The 21,289-nt window shown below is 47.7% G+C and overlaps 1 protein-coding gene across 1 annotated transcript; it reads right to left on the bottom strand.

Annotated features, from left to right (window-relative positions):
- Positions 1–6,148: 6,148 nt before the first annotated feature.
- Positions 6,149–20,526, bottom strand: LOC144719396 (galactosylceramide sulfotransferase-like). Its single transcript, XM_078595268.1, has 2 exons — positions 19,431–20,526; positions 6,149–9,946 (listed from the first exon to the last, which is right to left on the bottom strand). Exons 1-2 carry the CDS (start codon positions 19,556–19,558, stop codon positions 8,437–8,439), a joined length of 1,638 nt encoding a protein of 545 aa, XP_078451394.1. The 5' UTR covers positions 19,559–20,526; the 3' UTR covers positions 6,149–8,436.
- Between the last annotated feature and the right edge of the window lie 763 nt (positions 20,527–21,289).

Below are 21,289 nucleotides of genomic sequence, written 5' to 3'. Positions count from 1 at the left end.
CTCTTGAATCGGGTGCAACAAATAAAAAACTAAAACATGAACAAGAAAACATCTTAAAGTGAATATGTGACTAAGTGCAAACAGAAAATCCAAGAAAAGACAGCAAAATATTGCTGAAAAAACACCGTACACCAACGCTGTGTGCAAAAATCCCAGTGGGATGCAAGTCAAACAACAACAACAACCACAAGACAACTTAAATTAAAGCCATTAGTCTAACTCTGTACTACAACAAACAAACATGGCTAAATCAATAAACTTTTTGAAATCACCAAAATAAAGCCACGAAAGCAATGAAACAGTGATCATAGGAACGGTCGGAATTTTCACAATAAATGACATAAACAACATGTACTACCAAAACCCTGCAGCCATAGCTGGCTGCATGAGTCGTGGGGTTGTTATTCGTAAGTCGATTAAAGTGTTCGTGTAAAGCACAACTCCGTGGTGTAGGTGGTTTTTAAATCCTTTATATTAAGTTCGCTTGCTTGCGCGCTTACGACCGTGCAAATCTTTCGGTCGTTTTTTTAACCCACTTCCCGTGATCCAATCGAGCTGACATTTTCCACACAGACTCGTTGTGCGTGACAATTAATGTTCGTGAAAATTGTTTTCCAAAACTTTACCCTTTTTAGGACAAAAATATTATATTTTATTACCAATTGCTTAATGGTGCAATGCAATCATCTGACCCATAGGTGGCAGCCATCTCAAGCCAGAGGACGAGAGGACTCTAGCCGCCACGCATATAAAGGATTTATAGTGAAAAACTTTGTTTTTACGGGTTATACTTGTTTGTGGTTGTTGTTTGGGTTAGATCGCGTAAATATAAATGCGTCGTTAAACCCGCCACCTGGCGAAACGTCGTACTCAGATTGTAAATGTTGCAGCTTTGTTCTCCAACACATCAGTGCGCTGTACGAGAAACGAATTGGCACGCTCTGTTTACGTGACACAACTTACTAATTGGCTGTCGGGTAGTGGCGGGTTTAACAACACATTTATATTTACTTGATTTAACCCACAAAAACCCTATATTTTGGATGATATTGGTAGCGAAAACCTACGTGTTAAACTAAAGCTTACCTGTAAACCACCTTATTGCAGACCAATTGAGACCTTATTTGTCACCCCGTGGTGCCCTTGTAAATCTCAACGTTCATCCTACAGAGTCCCATCGCAAGGGAGAAACACAAAAAATAGACAAAACACTTTTTTTACTCAATTTCCATGTACAAGAATACGGGTAAACCGTATATGTGTTGATAGGTATGCGTAAGTCCCAACTTTACTCCTGTCGATTCCAAACACGTTGTTCGGCGTCTACACTGAACACGGGGAATGGCTTTAAACGTTCCTGTAGATGTAGATGCCGCCAGTTCTTCATGTTCTACAGATATAGATGCCGCCGGTTCTTCATGTTCTGCAGATGTAGATGCCGCCGGTTCTTCACGTTCTGCAGATGTAGATGCCGCTGGTTCTTCACGTTCTACAGATGTAAATGCCACTGGTTCTTCACGTTCTGCAGTTGTAGATGCCGCTGATTCTTCACGTTCTACAGATGTAGATGCTACTGGTTCTTCGCGTTCTGCAAATGTAGATGCCACCACCGCCACTACACTCGGTACTTATCTTCTGAAGCACTTATATTTAAAGAGCTTTACAAGGGTTATTGGTGATACAATTAGGGTAACTACAAGTGATGTGGTGAATAGGAATGGGGTATGGAGAGGGCGGTTAGTGGATGGGCCAGGGAGAAGAGGGAGGAGCGGAAACTGGACAGGGAGGGTTGCTTGCTTCATATGGAGGGGAAGTTTGTACCCGAGTCGTGGGATGGGGGTGGGGATGCAAGATCGGTTCAGATACAATTCTCCACTGATATTATCCATGGACTAAAATTGAACCCTGGTCGCTGGGTGGGTTCGTAAGTGCATTGCGGTAATCAGTGTACCACTGCTCCTCCTTCTTTGGACTTTGAACACATCCATACACACACACGCAGACATGGCAGAAATATAAATTTTTATTCGTAAATCGCCATTATTATATAGAACACTACATCCATAACCGAAAAAATAAATCTTACTCACCCGAGATGATAAAACGCGGAAACCACTTCGTTGGACGCAAACAGCGGATATTATTATTATGATTATACGTTTGCAAGGACCACTCTCCATGATGTGCAATTAGTACGGCTAGTTTGAATTTTGGGACGAAATGACTGTATTTGTTGTTGTTGTAAATTTAGTGAGTGCTTTTCGTAATTAAAATCAAGTTACCGTTATTATAGTGCTTTTTGTAACACTCTGAAGTGCAGCATATTTATAAATATTAACACACAAATGCAAAACACAAACTTGTTTAATTGCATTTTTTCAGTTTCATTTATTTGCCCCAAGAGTAATGCATCCTATTGTTAACCAATAACTTTGCATTGCTTCGGAATAATACGTTACACAAGGATCCCCCATATAGCCTTTCACGGACTGTTGTGTCAAGATGCTGTTAGCGAGTGTCTACGAAGGCCACCACGTGTCGCGAGGAGGGGCGAGTGGCCAATAACACTGCTCCCAGCCGCCTTTGTCTCACCCAATGCTGATGTCTACATGCCGTGCCAGGTACTCATTTGAGGCTGAGTTGAACCAGAGGGGAGCTCCACGACCGGTGCAGATGTTCGTCGTCGATGTTGGCCGTGAGCGGGTAATCGAACTCGGGTCCGTCAAGTTTTAAGTGCAATTCCACTGCGCACCCCTCCACACCAATACGTTACACAACATGCGCATGGACACACACACCTCAATTACTTATACTATGATAGAACAAACTGAGCGCGCTCATATTAGAAACACAGTGCTTGTTAAATTTCGATTTAAAGCTTTCGTGACTACAGGGATTCATCTTCTTGGTTATTTCGGTAAAGTCACGTAGAAGGGAAGTAATAAAATAATAAAAATAAAACGTAATAAAATAAATCTCACGACGTTTCGGCCACAACGCAAGCGACCGTCCTCAGGTGAAGGCCAGGTCTGTTGGGGAGACAGCGTCTGAATGACACACCCCAGGCTTGGAGCGTATATTTAAGCTGGGTTGGAGGGGGAAGAGCGCCTTGACAGCGTCTGACAGACCTGTTCTCCACCTGAGGAAGGCTGCTTGCGTTGTGGAAATAATAAAATAATAAAAATAAAACATAAAATAATATCATAAAACATTTTATTTTTATTATTTTATTATTTCCATTCTACGTGACTTTATCGAAAGAACCAATAAGACAGTGCTTGTTCTTGCCAGCTTCAAAATATTCCCTCTCTAGTACCAGATTAGCGTGGCTATTATGCTCGCGGTGATTGATACATGTTGTGTCGGGGTCACTTTTTCGAAGTGGTGGGCGTCGCGTGGCCGTGGACTGCATGACACGAAGGGCTCGCTTCACTCTTGTAGCTTTCTTTGACCTCAGACTGTTTTTCACGATGCATTTGCGGGGAATGTTGATTTCTACTCGAGTCACTTTCAACTGGGGACGAAACAGGAGAGAAATGCAAACCATACGTGTGAAGATGAAAGATGCGCAAATAAGCGTGAGCAATCTACTTGGTGTACTGTCTCAACACTCCTTCATGACGTTTTTGTTTGGGTTAGATCGCGTAAATATAAATGTGTTGTTAATTCCGCCACCACCCGACACAGCAAAGTAGGAAGGTTTGTCACGTAAACATGCCAATTAGTTACGAGTACAGCACACCGGTGTGTTGGAGAGTACACATTTGGTGGCGGGTTTAACGACACATTCATATTCATATTTGTGCGATATAGCCCCAAAAAAAACTTTTCTTATGGATAAAATTGCTCACGAAAGCCTACGTGTCCAACTCTCTCAACGATACCTCTTTTCTGAGCCACTGACGTGCAAAATAAAGAAACTGGAATGGTTTTGTTCCTTCCCCAATTGTATCCCGATTTTGCTGTCGGTCGTAGTTTCACGAGACCAAAAACCCATGTAGAACTCCTGCAGATCGGTGCCGACTCTTCGTGTTGCTAGAAAGCGGTCCGTGGAATTGGCATCACAGAACTACATCTGAAATCCCTTCTTAAGACAGTTATGATTCGCACACTAGGGGGCAGCACTTTTCCCACCTGCCTTGCTCGAGTAAATATTTGTCGCAAGGACCGGCTGCGCATGTTAAAGGTTGTTTTGGGTTAGACCGCGGAAATATAAATGTGTCGTTAACCCTCCACCACCCGACAAAGCCAATTAAGTAAAAAAATACGTAAACAAAACGTGTCAATTAGTTACTATTTCACCGGTGTGTTGGAGAGTAAACCCACAACATTTACACTTTGACTACGGCGTTTCGCCGGTGATTACAACCAGCTTTATCAGACGGTTTTGCCAGAACTGTGAAAGAAGTTTTCCCGTTTCGGTCCTAAATTCATATCTACGTGATCTAACCCAAAAGAAAACCTTCATTACGGATATTGGTCGCGAAAGCCTACGTGGTTAAACAAGCTGCACATCAAACTTTTTGCCCTCCCCACGGCGAACTGGGAGCAGAAAGCCAGGATGGTCCATCGCTGAGACGGCGTACATAAAGGAGTGCAGATAGTGGAGGAGAGCCTTGGTGCCAGGCTCAGGCGACATGAGCCATCGTCATCTAAACTTACAAAAACTATTAAACTACAATAAGCTATTTTTTATTTTACCGGGTAAGGCCCCATAGCGATGTAGCTGTTTTTTTAAATCCTTTATATTAAGTTCGCTTGCTTGCTTGCTTGCGTGCTTGCTTGCTTGCGTGCTTGCTTGCTTGCTTACGACCGTGCAAATCTTTCGGTCGTTTTTTAACCCACTTCCCGTGATCCAATCGAGCTGACATTTTCCACACAGACTCGTTGTGCGAGACAATTAATGTTCGTGAAAAAAAATTCCAAAAATTTTACACTGTTTAGGGAAAACAAATTAAATATTTAATTACCAATTGCTTAATACAATCATCTGACCCATAGGTGGCAGCCATCTCAAGCCAGAGGACGAGAAGACTCTAGCCGCCACGCATATAAAGGATTTATAGTGAAAAACTTTGTTTTTACGGGTTAATTTTTTAGAAGCGACCTGGCCTTCATAAATGTTATCAAGCTCAACAAAGTGGCGTTTTCATCGCGTGGAAATTAATCGCAGCCAAATAGTCTTAAATGCGTGACGTTGATTCTAAATGTGGGAGGAAAACAACCGGAGGACCCGGAGAAAAATCCACGTGACCACGGGAAGAGACAGAGACATGCAAACTCCAAATGTACAGCATGCGTCAGGTTCGGGTTCGAACCCACGACCTCCTGTATACCAGGCGAGGTAGTTAACATCTCTAGATTTGAATTTACAGCAACCGCACCTTTACATCAGCCGCACCTTAACAACTCTTGGAACCTCCCATTTCAACGAGTCTACACAACAAAGGCTCATTCCTAGCAGCGTGCTTCAGCCGCACCGAACCTCACAATGGCTCCTCCCACCCTCAACCAGTATATATACAAGGACTGTTTTCTTGGAATTTCTCTTACTTCATGCAGCAGTCGTGCTGTGACGGTTCCACCTGAAGACGGAAGCTTGTGTTGCCTCCGAAACGTCGTGATTTTTATTTAATTTTAATTTTACTTTTATTAATTTTAATTTTTTACCTACGTGACTTTACCGAAAAAACCTAAGAATATAGTTAACATCTCGCCACTGCGGCGCCCAGAGAAGTCTATGATGTCCCGAGTAGTGACGGGATTCTGGCCGCTGCGAAGGCCAGGTTGGCTGATCAGCCATCAGCGGGGAAGCGCCCCCCGACGCACCGGTCAACGACGATGGCGATAGTCGTCATCGTCGTGTCATAGGATGGATGGCGAGACGGCGAACGTTCATTCGCTCGGTGTGACATCCGACAAACGGATATTTTAAATCTTCTTGGTTCTTTCGGTAAAGTCACGTAGAATGGAAATAATAAAATAATAAAAATGAAACATAATAAAATAATTCTCACGACGTTTCGGCCACAACGCAAGCAGCCGTCCTCAGGTGGAAAACAGGTCTGTCGAGAATACAGAGTCTGAAACGTCTTCTCGACAGACCTGTTCTCCACCTGAGGACGGCTGCTTGCGTTGTGGCCGAAACGTCGTGAGAATTATTTGATTATGCTTAATTTTTATTATTTTATTATTTCCATTCTACGTGACTTTACCGAAAGAACCAAGAAGATGAATCCCTGCAGTCACGAAAGCTTTAAATCGAGATATTTTAAAATGACAATTGCCTGGGGGAAAAGGTCATAAATAATACACGGATTCCTCTACTTACGAACGAGTTAGGTTCCAGAGGTCTGTTCGTCGTAAGTCGATTTGTTCATAAGTCCAACTTTACTCCTGTCGAGGCAAAACGTGTTGTACGGCACATACACTAAACACGGGGAATGGCTTTAAAAGTTGAATAATCTCCTGTAGATGTAGATGCCACTGGTTCTTCACATTCTGCAGATGTAGATACCACTGGTTCTTCACTTTCTGCAGATGTAGATGCCACTGGTTCTTCACTTTCTGCAGATGTAGATGCCACTGGTTCTTCACTTTCTGCAGATGTAGATGCCACTGGTTCTTCACGTTCTGCAGATGTAGATGCCACTGGTTCTTCACGTTCTGCAGATGTAGATGCCACTGGTTCTTCACGTTCTGTAGATGTAGATGCCACTGGTTCTTCACGTTCTGCAGATGTAGATGCCACTGGTTCTTCACGTTCTGCAGATGTCGATGCCACTGGTTCTTCACGTTCTGCAGATGTAGATGCCACTGGTTCTTCGCGTTCTGCAGATGTCGATGCCACCACCGCCATCTATTGCGCGGTGGTTGAACTTAACGACTCTCGGTCTGAACAAGAAACTGGGCATACCGACAGGTTTGTTCGTATCTCTGAAAGTTCGTAAGTCGAATGCTCGTAAATAGAAGAGTCTCTGTAATACGAACTAATTTTTGTCCACTGCATTAGCCTAAATGTATCACGAGCATAGCGTTTGATTGTAAGTTGTATTAATTGCAAGTAAGTGGGTCCTACATGCACAATGCGATGCACATATCATGAGTGTAATAATCAATCTTAGACTATGTATGTTGAACTTATCTCCCACTGTATGTAGCCAACCGTACTAATCGGTGAGTCATTGCATTGTTAGGTGCCTAAATTCTACATAGTCATCGACAATATAACTTGCTTCATATGACCATACATCATTGGTATCTACAAAGCCCCTGATTGTCTGGCCTACTCTGCCATGCTGGCCAGACGTATGTCGCAGCTCTTTCGCACCATATGTAGCCAACCGTGCTAATAGAACTATCCACATTTGACCACAAATTGTAAAAAATATTAAACATTGCTGCATTAGCCATTGTGAGTTATTTGACCGAACCTCACCATGAAGTGATCTTAGAAGTACAATAGACTCTCGATTATCCGCGCTGAAGACGGGGAGGACGGCCGCGGATAATTAAAAAATATAACCATTTTCCGCGGATCTCTACGCCAAAAACCACATTTGCCTATGCAGAAGACTTTGCTCACTAAGAGGATGATAGCAGAGCCACGCCAATCAAAATCAATCAAACTCTGCCCACTGTTGTAAATATATGCAACTTCTGTACTGTACAGGCGATCACGTGTATTTCGGATTAACCGGGCCAAAAATGTGTTCGATTTAAGGACGTGACTTGTAATACACATTTCCAAGAATGACAATGTCTAACTGTTTTTAGATTATTAATTTGGGCTTAAGGGAAAATCCACGAGCTATTAATTTATGTTAAACTCTCAGGTGCTCGGTTAATCCGCAAATCGAATAAACCGCGCGCGGATAAATCGAGAGTCTACTCTAGTTCTGTCATGTCTGCTTACAGGGACCACTCTCTGACGTGGGCCCTGAAATTTCGGGGACCGCCCCATTGTCAAGTTTCTTGATCCTCCTTTGCCTCGGGGCGGTCAGACCTTTACGAACCGACTCCGCTTCTCCTTGTATGTACGTTGAACTTCTTTCACACGGCACAAAACCAACCGTGCAGATCGAAGAGGTGCGGGAAATTGCCACGCTCACGCGCACGCACACACACACACAAACAAAGGCAAACATGCCCCCGTGTAGCCTTAACAGACTGTTGGGGCAAGTGCTGTTAGCGAACACCGATGAAGGCCAGGAAGGCACACGAGGGAGTGGGTGGCCAACACCACGCCCGACCGCCTTTGTCTCCCCAGTGGCGATGTTTACACATCGCACCAGGTGCTCATTTGAGGCTGATTCGACCTCGATTCAGATAATCGTCACTGGGTGTTGGCCGTGAGCGGGAATCGAACCCGGGTGGCCAGGTTCGTAGCGCGGCGTAGCGCTGACCACCACAGCACCGGCCGCGTGCGCGTCCCCGTCACCACTGCAGCAGCTGCGTGAGCCGCACCCACAGCTTGGTGATCCACAGGTTGGCCCCCAGCTCGCTCATGTACTGCAGCTCGGGCGTGAGCATGCGGCGGCACGCCCGCCGCGTCGCGCCCCGCGGGATGCCGCGCCTCAGGTTGTAGCCCATGATGGGCTGCGAGCCGATCGGCCTCCACGGCCTGAGGGCCGGGTCGCGCACCGCCGACGCGTCGACGGCACCCCCTTCCTCGGTGCACTCGAGCGCAAGCGCAGCGTTGCGTCGGCGCAGCGACGCCACGGCGGCGCGCATTCGCCCCTCGCCGAAGCGCGCCACCTCGCGCCACAGGCTGCGGTTGAAGTGCTCGTAGAGGAGCGAGTCGAGGCGGTTCCAGCGGCGTGCGCGGCGGTACGTGTCCGGGTCCATGCGCGGCGCGTCCGCCGTCGCCGCCGCCGCCGAGGCTCCAGCGGCTTCATCAGCGCCGTCATTTCCTCCGGGGTTACGGCCAAGGCCGTCGCTTCTCCCATCGTCGCCTCCGGTATCCGCTTCGGTCCCACGTCCCCCGTCGCCTTCGCCGGTGCGACTTCCTCCAGCGCCAGGAGTGTGTCTTCCACCGGTTCCGCGAGAAGCACCTCCGCTGGCACCGCCTCCACCACCACCAGCAGCGCCACCACCTCCTCCTCCCTCTCCTCGGCTCGCCGTGGACGTGGAGCGCGCGTTGAGCCTGAAGTAGGTGATGTCCTCTTCGTCCAGGCACAGCAGCTCCTTGAGCAGAACAAGCGACTCGTCAAAGTGCTCCGAGATCATGACGAGCGAGAAGGTGTCCTCTGCCTCCCGGATCATGCGCCGGACAATGTCCTCCTCCTCCTCCTGCCGATCGCCAACCGCGCCGCCACCGCCACCGCCGTCGTCCCGCGACAGCACCGCGTTGTTGTCGAAGCCCATGTCGAAGGCCTGCAGGTTCTTGAGGTAGTGCGAGTTGACGCTCGCCGGGTCGTAGTAGCCACGGGGATCGCGCAGGAACTCCCGCAAGGGGTCGTCGCCCCGGACCCTCCACGAGCTGGGCACCACGGCGCGGTAGTAGTGGAACGACGACTCGAAGACGCGCGCCGGGTCGCGCATGATGGTGAAGAAGGCGGCGTCGGGCGGCAGCAGGGGCGCCAGCTCGGCACGGCTGAAGCGCATGTGGCTGCAGACGACGTCGTAGCAGCGGCCCGGCGAGTAGCCCGCCACGCGGTAGCGGGAGAACGGCGAGGGATAGTCGAAGTCGTTCTTGCCGTTGGGAAAGGCGAAGCGCAGGCGACGCTTCTCGCCCAGGCGGAAGAGGATGTTGAGCACGGTGCTGCTCGCCGTCTTGTGCGTCTTCAGGAACACGATGCCGTCCCGCGGCGCGCACGACCCGCGGGATCCGCCGTCTTGATGCCGCTGCTGCTGCCGCCCTCCGTCGAGAGGGGGACGCCGACTCGTGCCGCCGTGCGGCCCTCCCGCGGCCGGCTGCGCCGAGCACGAGACAGGCGGTGCCGTCCTGCGAACGTGAACGCGCGCGCGGCCACGGTTATACCAGGGTGTTTTAAAACAGTATATTTCACGATGGCAACATGTTACAATTACACAAAAAGTTACAAACGGTTTAATGAGTTTTCAAGTTTTACTAGCCATTTTATAAATGCTCTATGTGCCCTCCACCTCCTGTACGGACAACATCGGGACGATAGTTGAATTCGTCCCAAACGCCTCTCAAAGTGTCTTCTTCCACTGAAGTCACCGCTGCCGTGATTCTGTTTTTGAGTTCATCCAGATTAGTCGCTAACGGTGGCACAAAAACACGGTCTTTGACGTATCCCCACAAGAAAAAGTCACAGGGTGTGATGTCTGGGGATCTTGGGGGCCAAGAGTGTAGCGCCAAGTCTTGGGGTCCCGTGCGACCTATCCAACGTTGAGGCAGTGTGCCTTGCGAATGACTGAGGCTAGGGGCTGTTTGTGCGCTGGGAGAGGCATCCAGCGGTAATCATTTGAAACGCTATGCCACGCCCTCTCTATGCCCCGCCCTCTCTATGCCCCGCCCTCTCTATGCCCCGCCCTCTCTATGCCCCGCCCTCTCTATGCCCCGCCCTTTCAAGTGGTAAGAGTTTCATTCATGGGCGGTTCGTGGTTGCAGAGATAAAGTGATTTCAAATCGGGTCCATCATTTTAAAACACCGCTCACAAGGGATCGTGATGACGCCTTGCGATAGGCGTCAGTTTTATTGCCAGATGAAGGAAAATCTAATTATTTTTCTGGCTTCATTTTGATGCTGGAAAAAAGGTCCCAAAGACACCGCGGCTCGGCCGGTGGAGCGAACTCGCCCGCAACCGGCAGATCGCGAGCACCGATGAAGGCCGGCACTGTGGCACACAAGGGAGGTGGGTGGCCAGCACCACGCCCGGCCGCCTTAGTCTCCCGAGTGGCGATGTTTACTACACACCATCACCAGGTACTCATTTGAGGCCGAGGCGACCTGGGGGAGGCCCAGGACCGGCTCAAATAATCGTCGTCGGCGTCGGCCTTGAGCGGGAATCGAACTCGGGTCTGCCGGGTTTGTGGCGCGGCGTGCTAACCGCTGCACCGCCGCTCCCCACACACATGCACGTGCACGTGTGTGCACGTGTGTAGACACACTTACGCACGCGCACCTCCACTCACACGCCGGGCCTCCTCCCGCTATCGGCGCAAATCGCTCGGTCAACATCACGGGGAAAACGTGGAACGGTTGCCGTGTTACCTCTGGGAAAAGTGTAGGGAGGCAGCAGGGAGACGGGTAGACGGGTAGGGTAGGGAGGTGGGTAGTGAGGGATGTAGGCAGGGAGATAGGTGGTGAGGGATTGAGGTCGTGAGGGAGTGATGGGAAGTAGTGAGGGAGGGAGGCAGTGAGGCAGGTAGTTAAGGCAGGTAGGTGGTTGAGGGAGGTAGGCAGGGAGATAGGTAGGTAGGGAGGTAGGTAGCGGCGTAGCTAGGAAGGCATGTGAATGAGGGACAGAGTTGTAGGTTGGTATATTAGGCAGTGTAGGTAGAATCAACATAACGCGTTCAGTGTATTTGGCTGCTGCTATACATTGCCACACGATAAGCCACTTGGTTGAGCTATCATTTGTGGCCCGGTCGCTTCTTAAACATCGGTATATAGCTGAGTGGGGCCTTACCTGGTAACATTAAACATAGTCTTTAGTTTAAGCAATTGCAGGGCTGCCACCGTTCACCTTTTTATTTTACAATACGGAATTGGCCAAAGACGCTGACACTCCTCATTCAGCTTTCTTAGATTAAACAAACCCATCATATACTACCATATTTGAGGGGGGGTCTGACTTTTTGTGACGCCGTGTGACGAAGCGGGGGGGGGGGGAGTCAAAAATCGTCCAAAATCGCGTGACGTCATTTATGGACGGCCCCTAAGATGTCGTGGAGGAGGTGGCTGCTACACCCCACCACCACCACCCCCGCCACGACTCTTCCCCGCAAAAAGTCACCCGCCGATAAAAGAAAGTCGCTCATTCATTGGAGTAAAATGTCAACAGAATGTATTCAATGGGAACCTCATTTGCCAGTAAAAATATGATAATTGGTTCTTTACCCTTCTATCTGACACCTTTTTACAAGGAGTCATGTTTGCATAGTCTATGCAAACATGACTCCTTGTAAAAAGGTGTCAGTTTTGTTGCCAGATAGAAGGGTAAAGAACCAATTATCAGAATGTATTCACTTAGTGCCCTGTTGTATGAAGTGCAATTTGCATTTGACGTACATCATTTTCTTCGAACGCGTCGGCTTTCGCGACCAATATGAAATCCACGCGTTTGTGGATTTACTCTGCAGCACACCGTGGAGCTGAAGTCGCAACTAATTGGCGCGTTTTGTTGACGCGACAAACTCCTTACTCGCTGCGTCGGGTGGTGGAGGGTTACGACACATTTATACTTCACGCCGTCTAACCCAAAACATTAATCATGAACATCCTTCTCTGCTTACATATTCATCATCCTAATGACGTGCCATGCTTCTGTCACTTAATTTTGTCATTGCGCAAATGATGAGTTCAACAAGCATCTGACATCGAGTTACGCTTTTTGCAATATTTTCGATTTTCCTCCCGTGACGGCGCTGTTGGCTTTGTGCTGATTTATATTTGCTTAACTGCTGTACTTTATTTTATTAGGTCGGCTTTCGTCATGCTACTGGTAACCCAGGCCACTCTTGCAAATGAGACTCATCCCGATCCCGTGCGTTCTCGCCAGCTGGTCAAACAAAATAAACTTGACTTTGTGCGTACGCTGAACTTCTTTCGCACTGCACGTAGCCAGCCGTGCCAAGCGGAGGTGCGGGGGAAGGATAAAAACAACAGCAAGGACTTTGAAGGCCCCTCCATCACACGACGTCGTGGACATGGTTTGATCGTACTTTATCACACTGGCCGGTGTGGATTAGCGAATGGCGCTCAAGACCAGTTTCCGATACTGATGTTAGCCGTGGCTGGGAGCCAAACATCGGATAATTCTAGATTTGAAGTTTTCGTGACTGCAAGGATCCATACTCTTTGGTCCTTTCGGTAAAGTCACGTAGTTAAAAAAAATAAATGAAAAAACAAATAAATTAAATAACGACGTTTCGGAGGCAACACAAGCTTCCGTCTTCAGATGGAACCATCACAGCAAAATTACTGGGACCTGAAAACGGAAGCTTGTGTTGCCTCCGAAACGTCGTAATTTAATTTAGTTGTTTTTTCATTTATTTTAATTTTAAAAAAATTAACTACGTGACTTTACCGAAAAACCCATAGAGTAGAAATGTTTTGCTCGAATTCGCTCATCAGCTCAATATTTCAAGAGCCGCCAATGCAACGTGAATAACGCCACAGAGCAATCCTGAAAGAGTCGCATGCGGCCTCCAGATGCGCAGGCCCTTAATTTTTTTTACAAAAAAACGTATCCCATTCCCAAACAGGAATACAAATTTACACAGTTTTTGTCCATGAATTTAGGGGACGTGGTGAATTAACTTTGAGGGCCCTCTTGAGGAAGAGGCTTGGGACTCACTGAGGCTCTCCTGGATACACAAAGGTGGCGTAATTGTTACACATTACGAATAGTTCTCTAGACTCTACTTCTAAAGTAGTACACTTAACACCTTAGCCTCAGTAAGCATGTTTACAATGTTGGTGTACACGTGTCATTCGTGTTTGCTGTGTGTGTCAGCTAACACCCTGGACACCCTTGCAAACTACATGTTCCATCTCAGTGTGTTTGTTCAGGTGAAATATTGACGTAAAAATAAATATGTTTTAGAGTCTGTGCTATAGGCAGTTACTCTAATTATTTATTTATTTCGAGTGTTTGTTTGACGGTAAAACGAAAGTATGTCATCTTGGTAAATATATCTATTTATTGACAAATTATCCCACCACACAAAACCATATTTTTTGTTATACAAATTAATATGACTCGTCACCACATTACCGTCACCATCATTGGTACATTTGGCGTTCTTGCCATTCTTATAGTGCAAGGCTGTCACGAAGCCGCTGTGTTTCACAGGCGGGTAGAATTTATAGTCGTTTTAGCGTGGTTGTAGTGCGAGTGGGGGAGTTGATTTTGCTGCTGCTGCTGCGTGGTTTATTACCCCAATCGAGTAATGTGCGAGTCATCCGATTTTCTTTTTAAATCTGCACCATGACTCCGGCACAGATGGCCCGCTCTCTCTTTTCCGAATGACGTCCACGGGACGGTTGAAACTCACCGCGAATTTTCTGGTTATAATTCTCGTTTGTGGAACGCGCCACCACGAATTTCTGCAAGAAGCGACCCCATCCTGCTACCTGACCCCCTCCTCCCCTCTGGGCCACGTCGTTGAGTCGGTTCCCACAAGCGGTCGGTCGTATCGGATACATAGTTTTTGGTACGGCTGGTTAACAAACAAAAAAGTTTTAAAGAAAGACATTGGGGTGTAGAGTACCCATACTCTTTGGTTCTTTCGGTAAAGTCACGTAGTTAGAAATAAAATAAAACAAATCACGACGTTTCAATCGCAACACAAACAGTCGTCGTCAGGCCTGATCAGGCCGCTTGTGTTGCGATCGAAACGTCGTGATTTGTTTTATTTAATTTTCTACCTACGTGACTTTACCGAAAGAACCAGCGATTATGTATTGCTGCAGTCATGAAAGCTTCAAATCAAGATTGTAGAGTACCCTGTTATTTAATCCAATCTTTAAGTTTCACTTTTCCAACAACATTCTTTTTTTAGATAATGAGCGTACAAGAATCGCAAACTCGTTTAATGTATAAAACGTGTAAAACGTTTAAAACGCAGCAAAAAGCATCGTAAATGCGTGGCCTTTGGTTTATTTTTTTTATTTTATAAAGGTCATAAAATAATTCGCGTTAAAACACGTGCTGCCATAAAATGAACGCGAACTCAAGGGACGGATGTCCTCCGTCGAATAGCCTCCCACGACAGCACTGATATGTGCGGATCTACAAGATTTTTTTTAATTAACCCCCGATGTTGGACGACTGGACACCAGGCCCCGGCGGGTCGTTGCGACGTTGGCGGAGCAAGGACGAGGGCGTAGAAAGAACAGCACGACAGTCGATTTGCTCCACTCCGCTCTCTTCGGCCCGTGCAACTCGCTCGCCACGTCACCGGCGAGAATGAGAGACGGTGGCGTGGGGCCACCGTTGCAATCCAAGTTGCGCGTCGTCGTCGTCGTCGTCCCCACGTTCCTTGCACGTTGAGCTGCGAAAGCCGCGCTTCTCTGCGTTTGCTGTCGACAAAGTGTCGAGGCAGATTTTGCATAATAGAGGTGTTTTTGGGTTAGATCGCGTAAATGTGTCGTTGAAACCCGCCACCACCCGGCACAGCCAACTAGTAAGGGTAGGCACGTAAACAGAACGTGGCCATCTTCTTGGTTCTTTCGGTAAAGTCAGGTAGAAGGGAAGTAATACAATAATAAAAATAAAACATAATAAAATAATTCTCACGACGTTTCGGCCACAACGCAAGCAGCCGTCCTCAGGGGGAGAACAGGTCTGTCGGAAAGACAGCGTCATTCAGACTCAAGCAGCCGTCTGAATGACTCTGGGGTGCGAGTGGACGATTCCCTCGAGGCCCCAAGGGGATGCTGATGGAACTACCCACTTCATCTAGGAGACCTGTCGGTTCTTGTCGATTCACTGTAAGTTTTTACAACAATGCCCGGTACGACTCAAAATCCACATCGGAGAGATAAGGTGACAATAAAAAACGATACAACCTGAGCGGGGGGGCGGGTTTATTTTATTTCTTCAGCTTTCTTTATTGTGTATCTCAGCGGGTTATGGTTTTCTATCGTCGTGGGGGTCGGTCTAACTTTTTTGTAAAGGGCCAGAGGACTTTTTTGGGTGAAAGGAATTTAGAAGTCATTGACGGCGTATCCAACCGTGCTTTGTGAGATGCTGCGGTGACCCGTTGGAGTGACGTTACATTTGATGGTGTGAGGGATCTTTGGTTGTGGCCCTTATATAAATGCATTTTTTAGTAAATATTATAAGCGTTATACGGCCCAGAGCTAATGAACATACTCACGCTATGAACTAATAACGCTCGCCTTACATTTTTAAAAATAATAATAATAATAATAATTGACATTTATAAGGCGCAATTCATCCAGGAATCTGAGTGCGCCATACACGAAATTAACCATCTTTTTAAAATCAACGTTCAATAAATACTTTACGTAAATAATAGAAAATAAAGAATTTGCGTTTGTATTATTCACCATCACCAGCAGCCATGATCAATCCACTGCTAGATGAAGGCCTCTTCAAGGAGTCACACCCCCCCCCTTCCCGCCGCACGTCGCTGCGATGTATTCGATCCAACCGAGCACGAGGATCAATGATTTCACCGTTCCATCTCCACGGTTGTTCCCCCCTTGGCTCGCCACTTTTAGTCTCAGCCACCAGCCATCACTTCCTTCAAGGCGTGCATAACGCAGAATCAGACTCGGAATCATTATTTGTACTGGGAGGAGGAAAATCCGATGAGCTATAAAAAAAACACTTTATCAGAGATGTCCAGTATGGGTGGGTTCCGCATGTCACAACAGCAATGCAAGCCCAGCTACTTTTATTAACAGTCCACGTGAAGTCTGTAACTTGCGCATTCTTGTTTTTGTTGTCTGCCAAAAAGGTTGGGGACCGGTTTCTTGGAAGACAATTTTTTTCACGGACCAGTGGGGGGGGGGGGGGGTCATCATTGGGTCTTTCCCCCTTTTCAAAGAAGATCTCCAGCGACGTTTGTTTTTGACTCATGTTGGCTAGGGGTTAGCTGCTTGTGGGCGAACCAAAACTGTGACTGAGACCACTCACCTCCTGCTGTGCGGCCTGGTTCCTAACAGGCCACGGACCAGTCACCGGTCCACGGCCAGGCGGTTGGGGACCCCTGGTCTACGGGACCTTTTGGCCAGTGTTAAAAACTATGTAAATAAGAAGAGAGTTTACCCCATCTGGCTAATAAAACAGCAGTTGTGTTAAGATGTTTAAATGCCACTTAGAGTCATTTTCGCGAGGGACCATTCTGCGCTAAACACACACTTGTGAAAAAAATATGCAAACAAAGTGCTCTGGTAATATGTGCAATGTCTTTGAAACTGATTGACCTACACCGCCAGCGGCGTTTTACCTGTGGCACACCACCACGGCAAGGGGAGTAGAGTCAAGGATACAATATGTACGAAAACATAAAAAGAATGGGAAAGGAAAGAGATAAAATCGCAAAAAAACGGAAAATAAGTGGAAAAGGAATGGGGTTAAAAAAAAACGAGACCCAAAGGGCCAGGAAAGACGGGAGGGGAGGAAGAGGTTAAAATATAAAGGCCTCAACGTTCCCACATGGAACGGCGTCTGTTTTCACAGGGGGTGGTCACACAGAAGTCACGTGATTTAGACAGAGAGAGAGGTTGTTTGTCGTTATATCCCTCGGCATAATCACAAACATGCGTTGCCACGATTTTTTTATTCAACCTTTTTCATTAAAATGTTTTACAATTTTTGATGAGTAAAAATATGCAATCTTAGATTCTTGTACTGGTTTGTGATGGGTTACAATGCTTTTTTTTATATGTATGCAGGAAGTGACTGAGTGTATTTTATGATGTTTTAATGTGGAAATATACGGCAGGTCAAGTACTCTTAACACATGTTTCTAAATGTAGAGGGATTGGCGTCAGGGTTCAGGATCGAACCTACGTCCTCCTGTATACAAGGACGAGGTAGTTAACATCTCGCCACCGTTGGGCCCTTAACTGTGGTGGTGGTGTACCCATTTACACTGCTGGATGGAACAGAGGCAGACATTTCAGAAACGGGCACCCTCGTGTCAACTGCTGACAAGTTTTGAAGGTTCAAGATCCAGTGACGCCATTATACGCCATGGTTCACGTTCGTACAATTGAACACTTTAAAAGAAGTAAAAAAATATTCCAAAAATTGTCTTTCAAAATTATTCAATTTGAAATGAGACACCATAGCAGCAACAGCAGCAATATCACCCACCCCCTCTCTACTCTGAGACGACTACCGAACTCTGTAGACAACAACAACAACCGCCATTCGCCACTAAGTGGCGGTGACGTCACCACGACGCTTGTGCCAGGCCATGTGCACCTTGAGGTCACGTGAAGTGTCGAACGCCCGCTGTCAGGAGGTCACGGGGCAGACCCAGCAGGTGCCACGGGTCGACTGACCGAGATGAACTAGATGACTGGCTGATGCACCACCTGTGCCCCCTACTGTACCAACTTGCTGTGCTTTAGACAGTACCAATACCACATGCACTAAATGACCATTCTTCATGAGTACTATTAATACCTAAACATCGCATGCCATGGATGTATAACATGCATAAAGACACCGGTACCCCCAACCCCCCACCCGTGTATCATGCATCGCCCTTAACAGACTGCGAGTAGCACCACCTATCGGGCTGAACGATTAATCGATTTCAAATCGAAATCGCTATTTGAAACAATGCGATTAGCAAATCGCAAAGGCTGCGATATTTTGTCGATTTGTCCTATTGGAGTTTTCTTTTTTATTATTAAAACTTTCTTTATTTAACTTAACAATTGTTCTATGTTTCATTGTTCTATTTCAATTAAAACATTTTAATAAATACATGTTGGAAGCAATTCATATCTTTTAAGTTCTCATCCTTGCATTAGAATATATAGAGCAGTTCATATTTTTATGGTATCATGTGCTAATGCTCCATCACGTGTTTTAAATCTATTACACGGTGAATATTGAACTGAAGCCTGACTTTTAAAAATGTAATTGCAAATCAAATCGCAAATATCTGTTAGAAAAATCGCAATTAGATATTTTCCCCAAATCGTTCAGCCCTATAGCCACCTATGAAGGCCGGCACGGCGCTTACGAGCGGGCGGGGAGGCCGCCTTTGTCTCCCCAATGCCGATGCATGCACACAGTACCGCAACAAGTGCCCTTGTAAGGCTGAGTCGACCTACGGGAGGCCCCAGGATCGGTTCAAATATTCGCTGCCACTGTTATTGGTAGTGGCCGGGTATCGAACTCGGTGGTCCGGTTCGTAGCGCCACCGCTCCCCACATCACAGCTGCCGTTCGCCACTAAGTGGTGCTGACGTCAACACGGGGCTTGTACCAGGCTAGGTGCACATTAAGGCCACGCGAAGTGTGGAAGGCTCGCTGATGGCAGGAGGTCACGGGACAGACCGAGGTGCCATGGGTCGACCGACTGAGATGACTGGCGGATGCACCACCACACGAGCTCCCTACAATGCGCTTTATCCGCCCGGCACTCCGCTCGTTGTTGTGAGCGTCGCTCCTCTGCCCTCCTCCGCTGTTGTTGGAGGGCGACAGCCTCCAATTGCCAAGTAGCGTCCCGCACCATCCTCCTCCTCCTCCTGCACAGAGGCCGATCTTCACATACCGCGCACACACGCACACGGCACTCACCTGGTATCTGTGTGATTCTCCAGTCCTCTGTCCCTGCTGCTGCTGTACAGGTAGCCGAGGGTACCGACAACGGCTCCGACCAGCAGCCACCTGTGTACGGAGCCCCTAATCAAACGATAGCCCCACATCCCTGCCACTCACTGCCCTCCTCCGTGTGCGTGTGTCTGTGTGCGTCCCGAGTATTCGGTTATATTAGCACGGGAAGATTGCATGTGGGCTGTGTGGGTGTGTGTGTGTACGTGTGCCTGTGTGAGTTGGCCCGTTTTTATGTTCGCTAACAGCGCTTTTCCCCAACAGGCTGTTAAGGCTATACGGGGGATCTTTGTTTTTTTGTGTGCGGGTTTCGGCCAGCCGTGGTACCGGCCACACCAACAATTAACCTCCGTGGCCGTACCTTAATAGGTGGTTCGCTAAGGACTAACAACAGCACCTGTTAAGGCTACACGGGTGATCTTTGTCTGTGTGACTGCGCGCGTGGCGTGGCGTGCGTGCGAACTGCGTGTGTACACTTGTATGTGAGTGTGTGTGTGCGTTACAATGATTGTTAAATTGACTCCTAGAAAAACGTGGAAAATGATGTGTGTGACGTTGTTCGTGAAAGTATGCAACTTTTGTGGTGATGAAATTACGTGCGATCGCGTGTACGTGTGTGAAATTAGGTGGGTCAAAGTGTGCGCGTGTGTAACTGTGAATGTGTGTGTGAAATTGTGTTATGTGTGCACGCGTGTTTTCGGAATTGCTCTCTATACTGCTACCCCTAGCACCCCCCTCTCTCGTACACCCTATAGCAGGCGGCCTTAATAGGCGCTCGCTAACGGCAAGCACCTTGTTCCACCAACACCCGAACAACAAGAACTCGGTCACAATGGTGCGGCCGGCTACACACGGGTAGGGAGAGACGAGGTGCCCCAAAACACGCGTGGGTGGACGGAGCGAGCAGCCTCGCGAGGGATGTTGGTGGCTGCTGCTGCTGCGTCAGTAACAGTCACCACCTCCTCCTCCTCGACCTTCCTCCTCCTCCTCCATCTCTCTGGGCGGGAGTGGGCAGGGATTGAAGTGAGAGAGGTGGTTGGGGTTGGTCTCGACGCGTGTGTTTGTGTGCGGGCTTCAATGTGCTCGCTCACAACACGTGCCCCCTTCAGTCTATTTTAAGGCTATACGGGGTGTACTCTTAGGTTTTTTCGGTAAAGTCACGTAGGTAAAAATACAAATAAATAATAAAAATGATAATATAAACAAAATCATTAATTTTACCTACGTGACTTTACCGAAAAAACCTAAGAGTGTGAATCCTTGCAGTCACGAAAGCTTCAAATCTAGAATATATAAGGGTGTCTTTGGCCCTTCATAGGTGCTCGCGAACACCCATTGCCCCTACAGTCTATTTTAAGGCAATACGGAGCAGGGGTGTATTTGGCCTGAGATGTTGGTATTTGGCCTGCAGAGGTGCTCGCTAACAGCACTTGCCCCAAAAGGCTGTTAAGGCTACACGGTGGATATTTGTTTTTGTATACGTATGCATATTTGGGGAGCGGTAGTCTAGCGGTTTGCGCGCTGCTCTACAAACCCGGCGACCCGAGTGACGATTTTCACGGCCAGTGACCTTGATCTGAGCCAGTCCTGAGCCTCCCCGAGCTAAGCATCGCCCCTGGGGAGACAAAGGCGGCCGGCAACCCCACCCTCTCGTGAGCTGTTCTGGTCTTGATGCATGCTCACTAACACCACCCGCCCCAACAGTCTGTTAAGGTTATGCGGGGAATCTTTGTGCGCATATTACCTGGGTCTGGCCCGTGACCTCCTGTCAGCGAGCCATCGACACTTCACGTGGCCCTCCGCACTATTTCCCCCAAGTTCTGATA

The sequence above is a fragment of the Lampetra planeri genome, chromosome 6, assembly GCF_965212315.1.
Source record: "Lampetra planeri chromosome 6, kcLamPlan1.2.h2, whole genome shotgun sequence".
Lineage (NCBI taxonomy): Eukaryota > Metazoa > Chordata > Hyperoartia > Petromyzontiformes > Petromyzontidae > Lampetra > Lampetra planeri.
This window is presented reverse-complemented; position numbering and strand designations above follow the sequence as displayed.

Excerpts from the sequence above, each read along its gene's own strand:
- LOC144719396 (XM_078595268.1), bottom strand. The coding sequence starts at position 19,558 with ATGTGGGGCTATCGTTTGATTAGGGGCTCCGTACACAGGTGGCTGCTG. Across the intron at positions 9,947-19,430 it reads GAGAATCACACAGATACCAG|GACGGCACCGCCTGTCTCGT; the intron begins GTGAGTGCCGTG and ends TCACGTTCGCAG.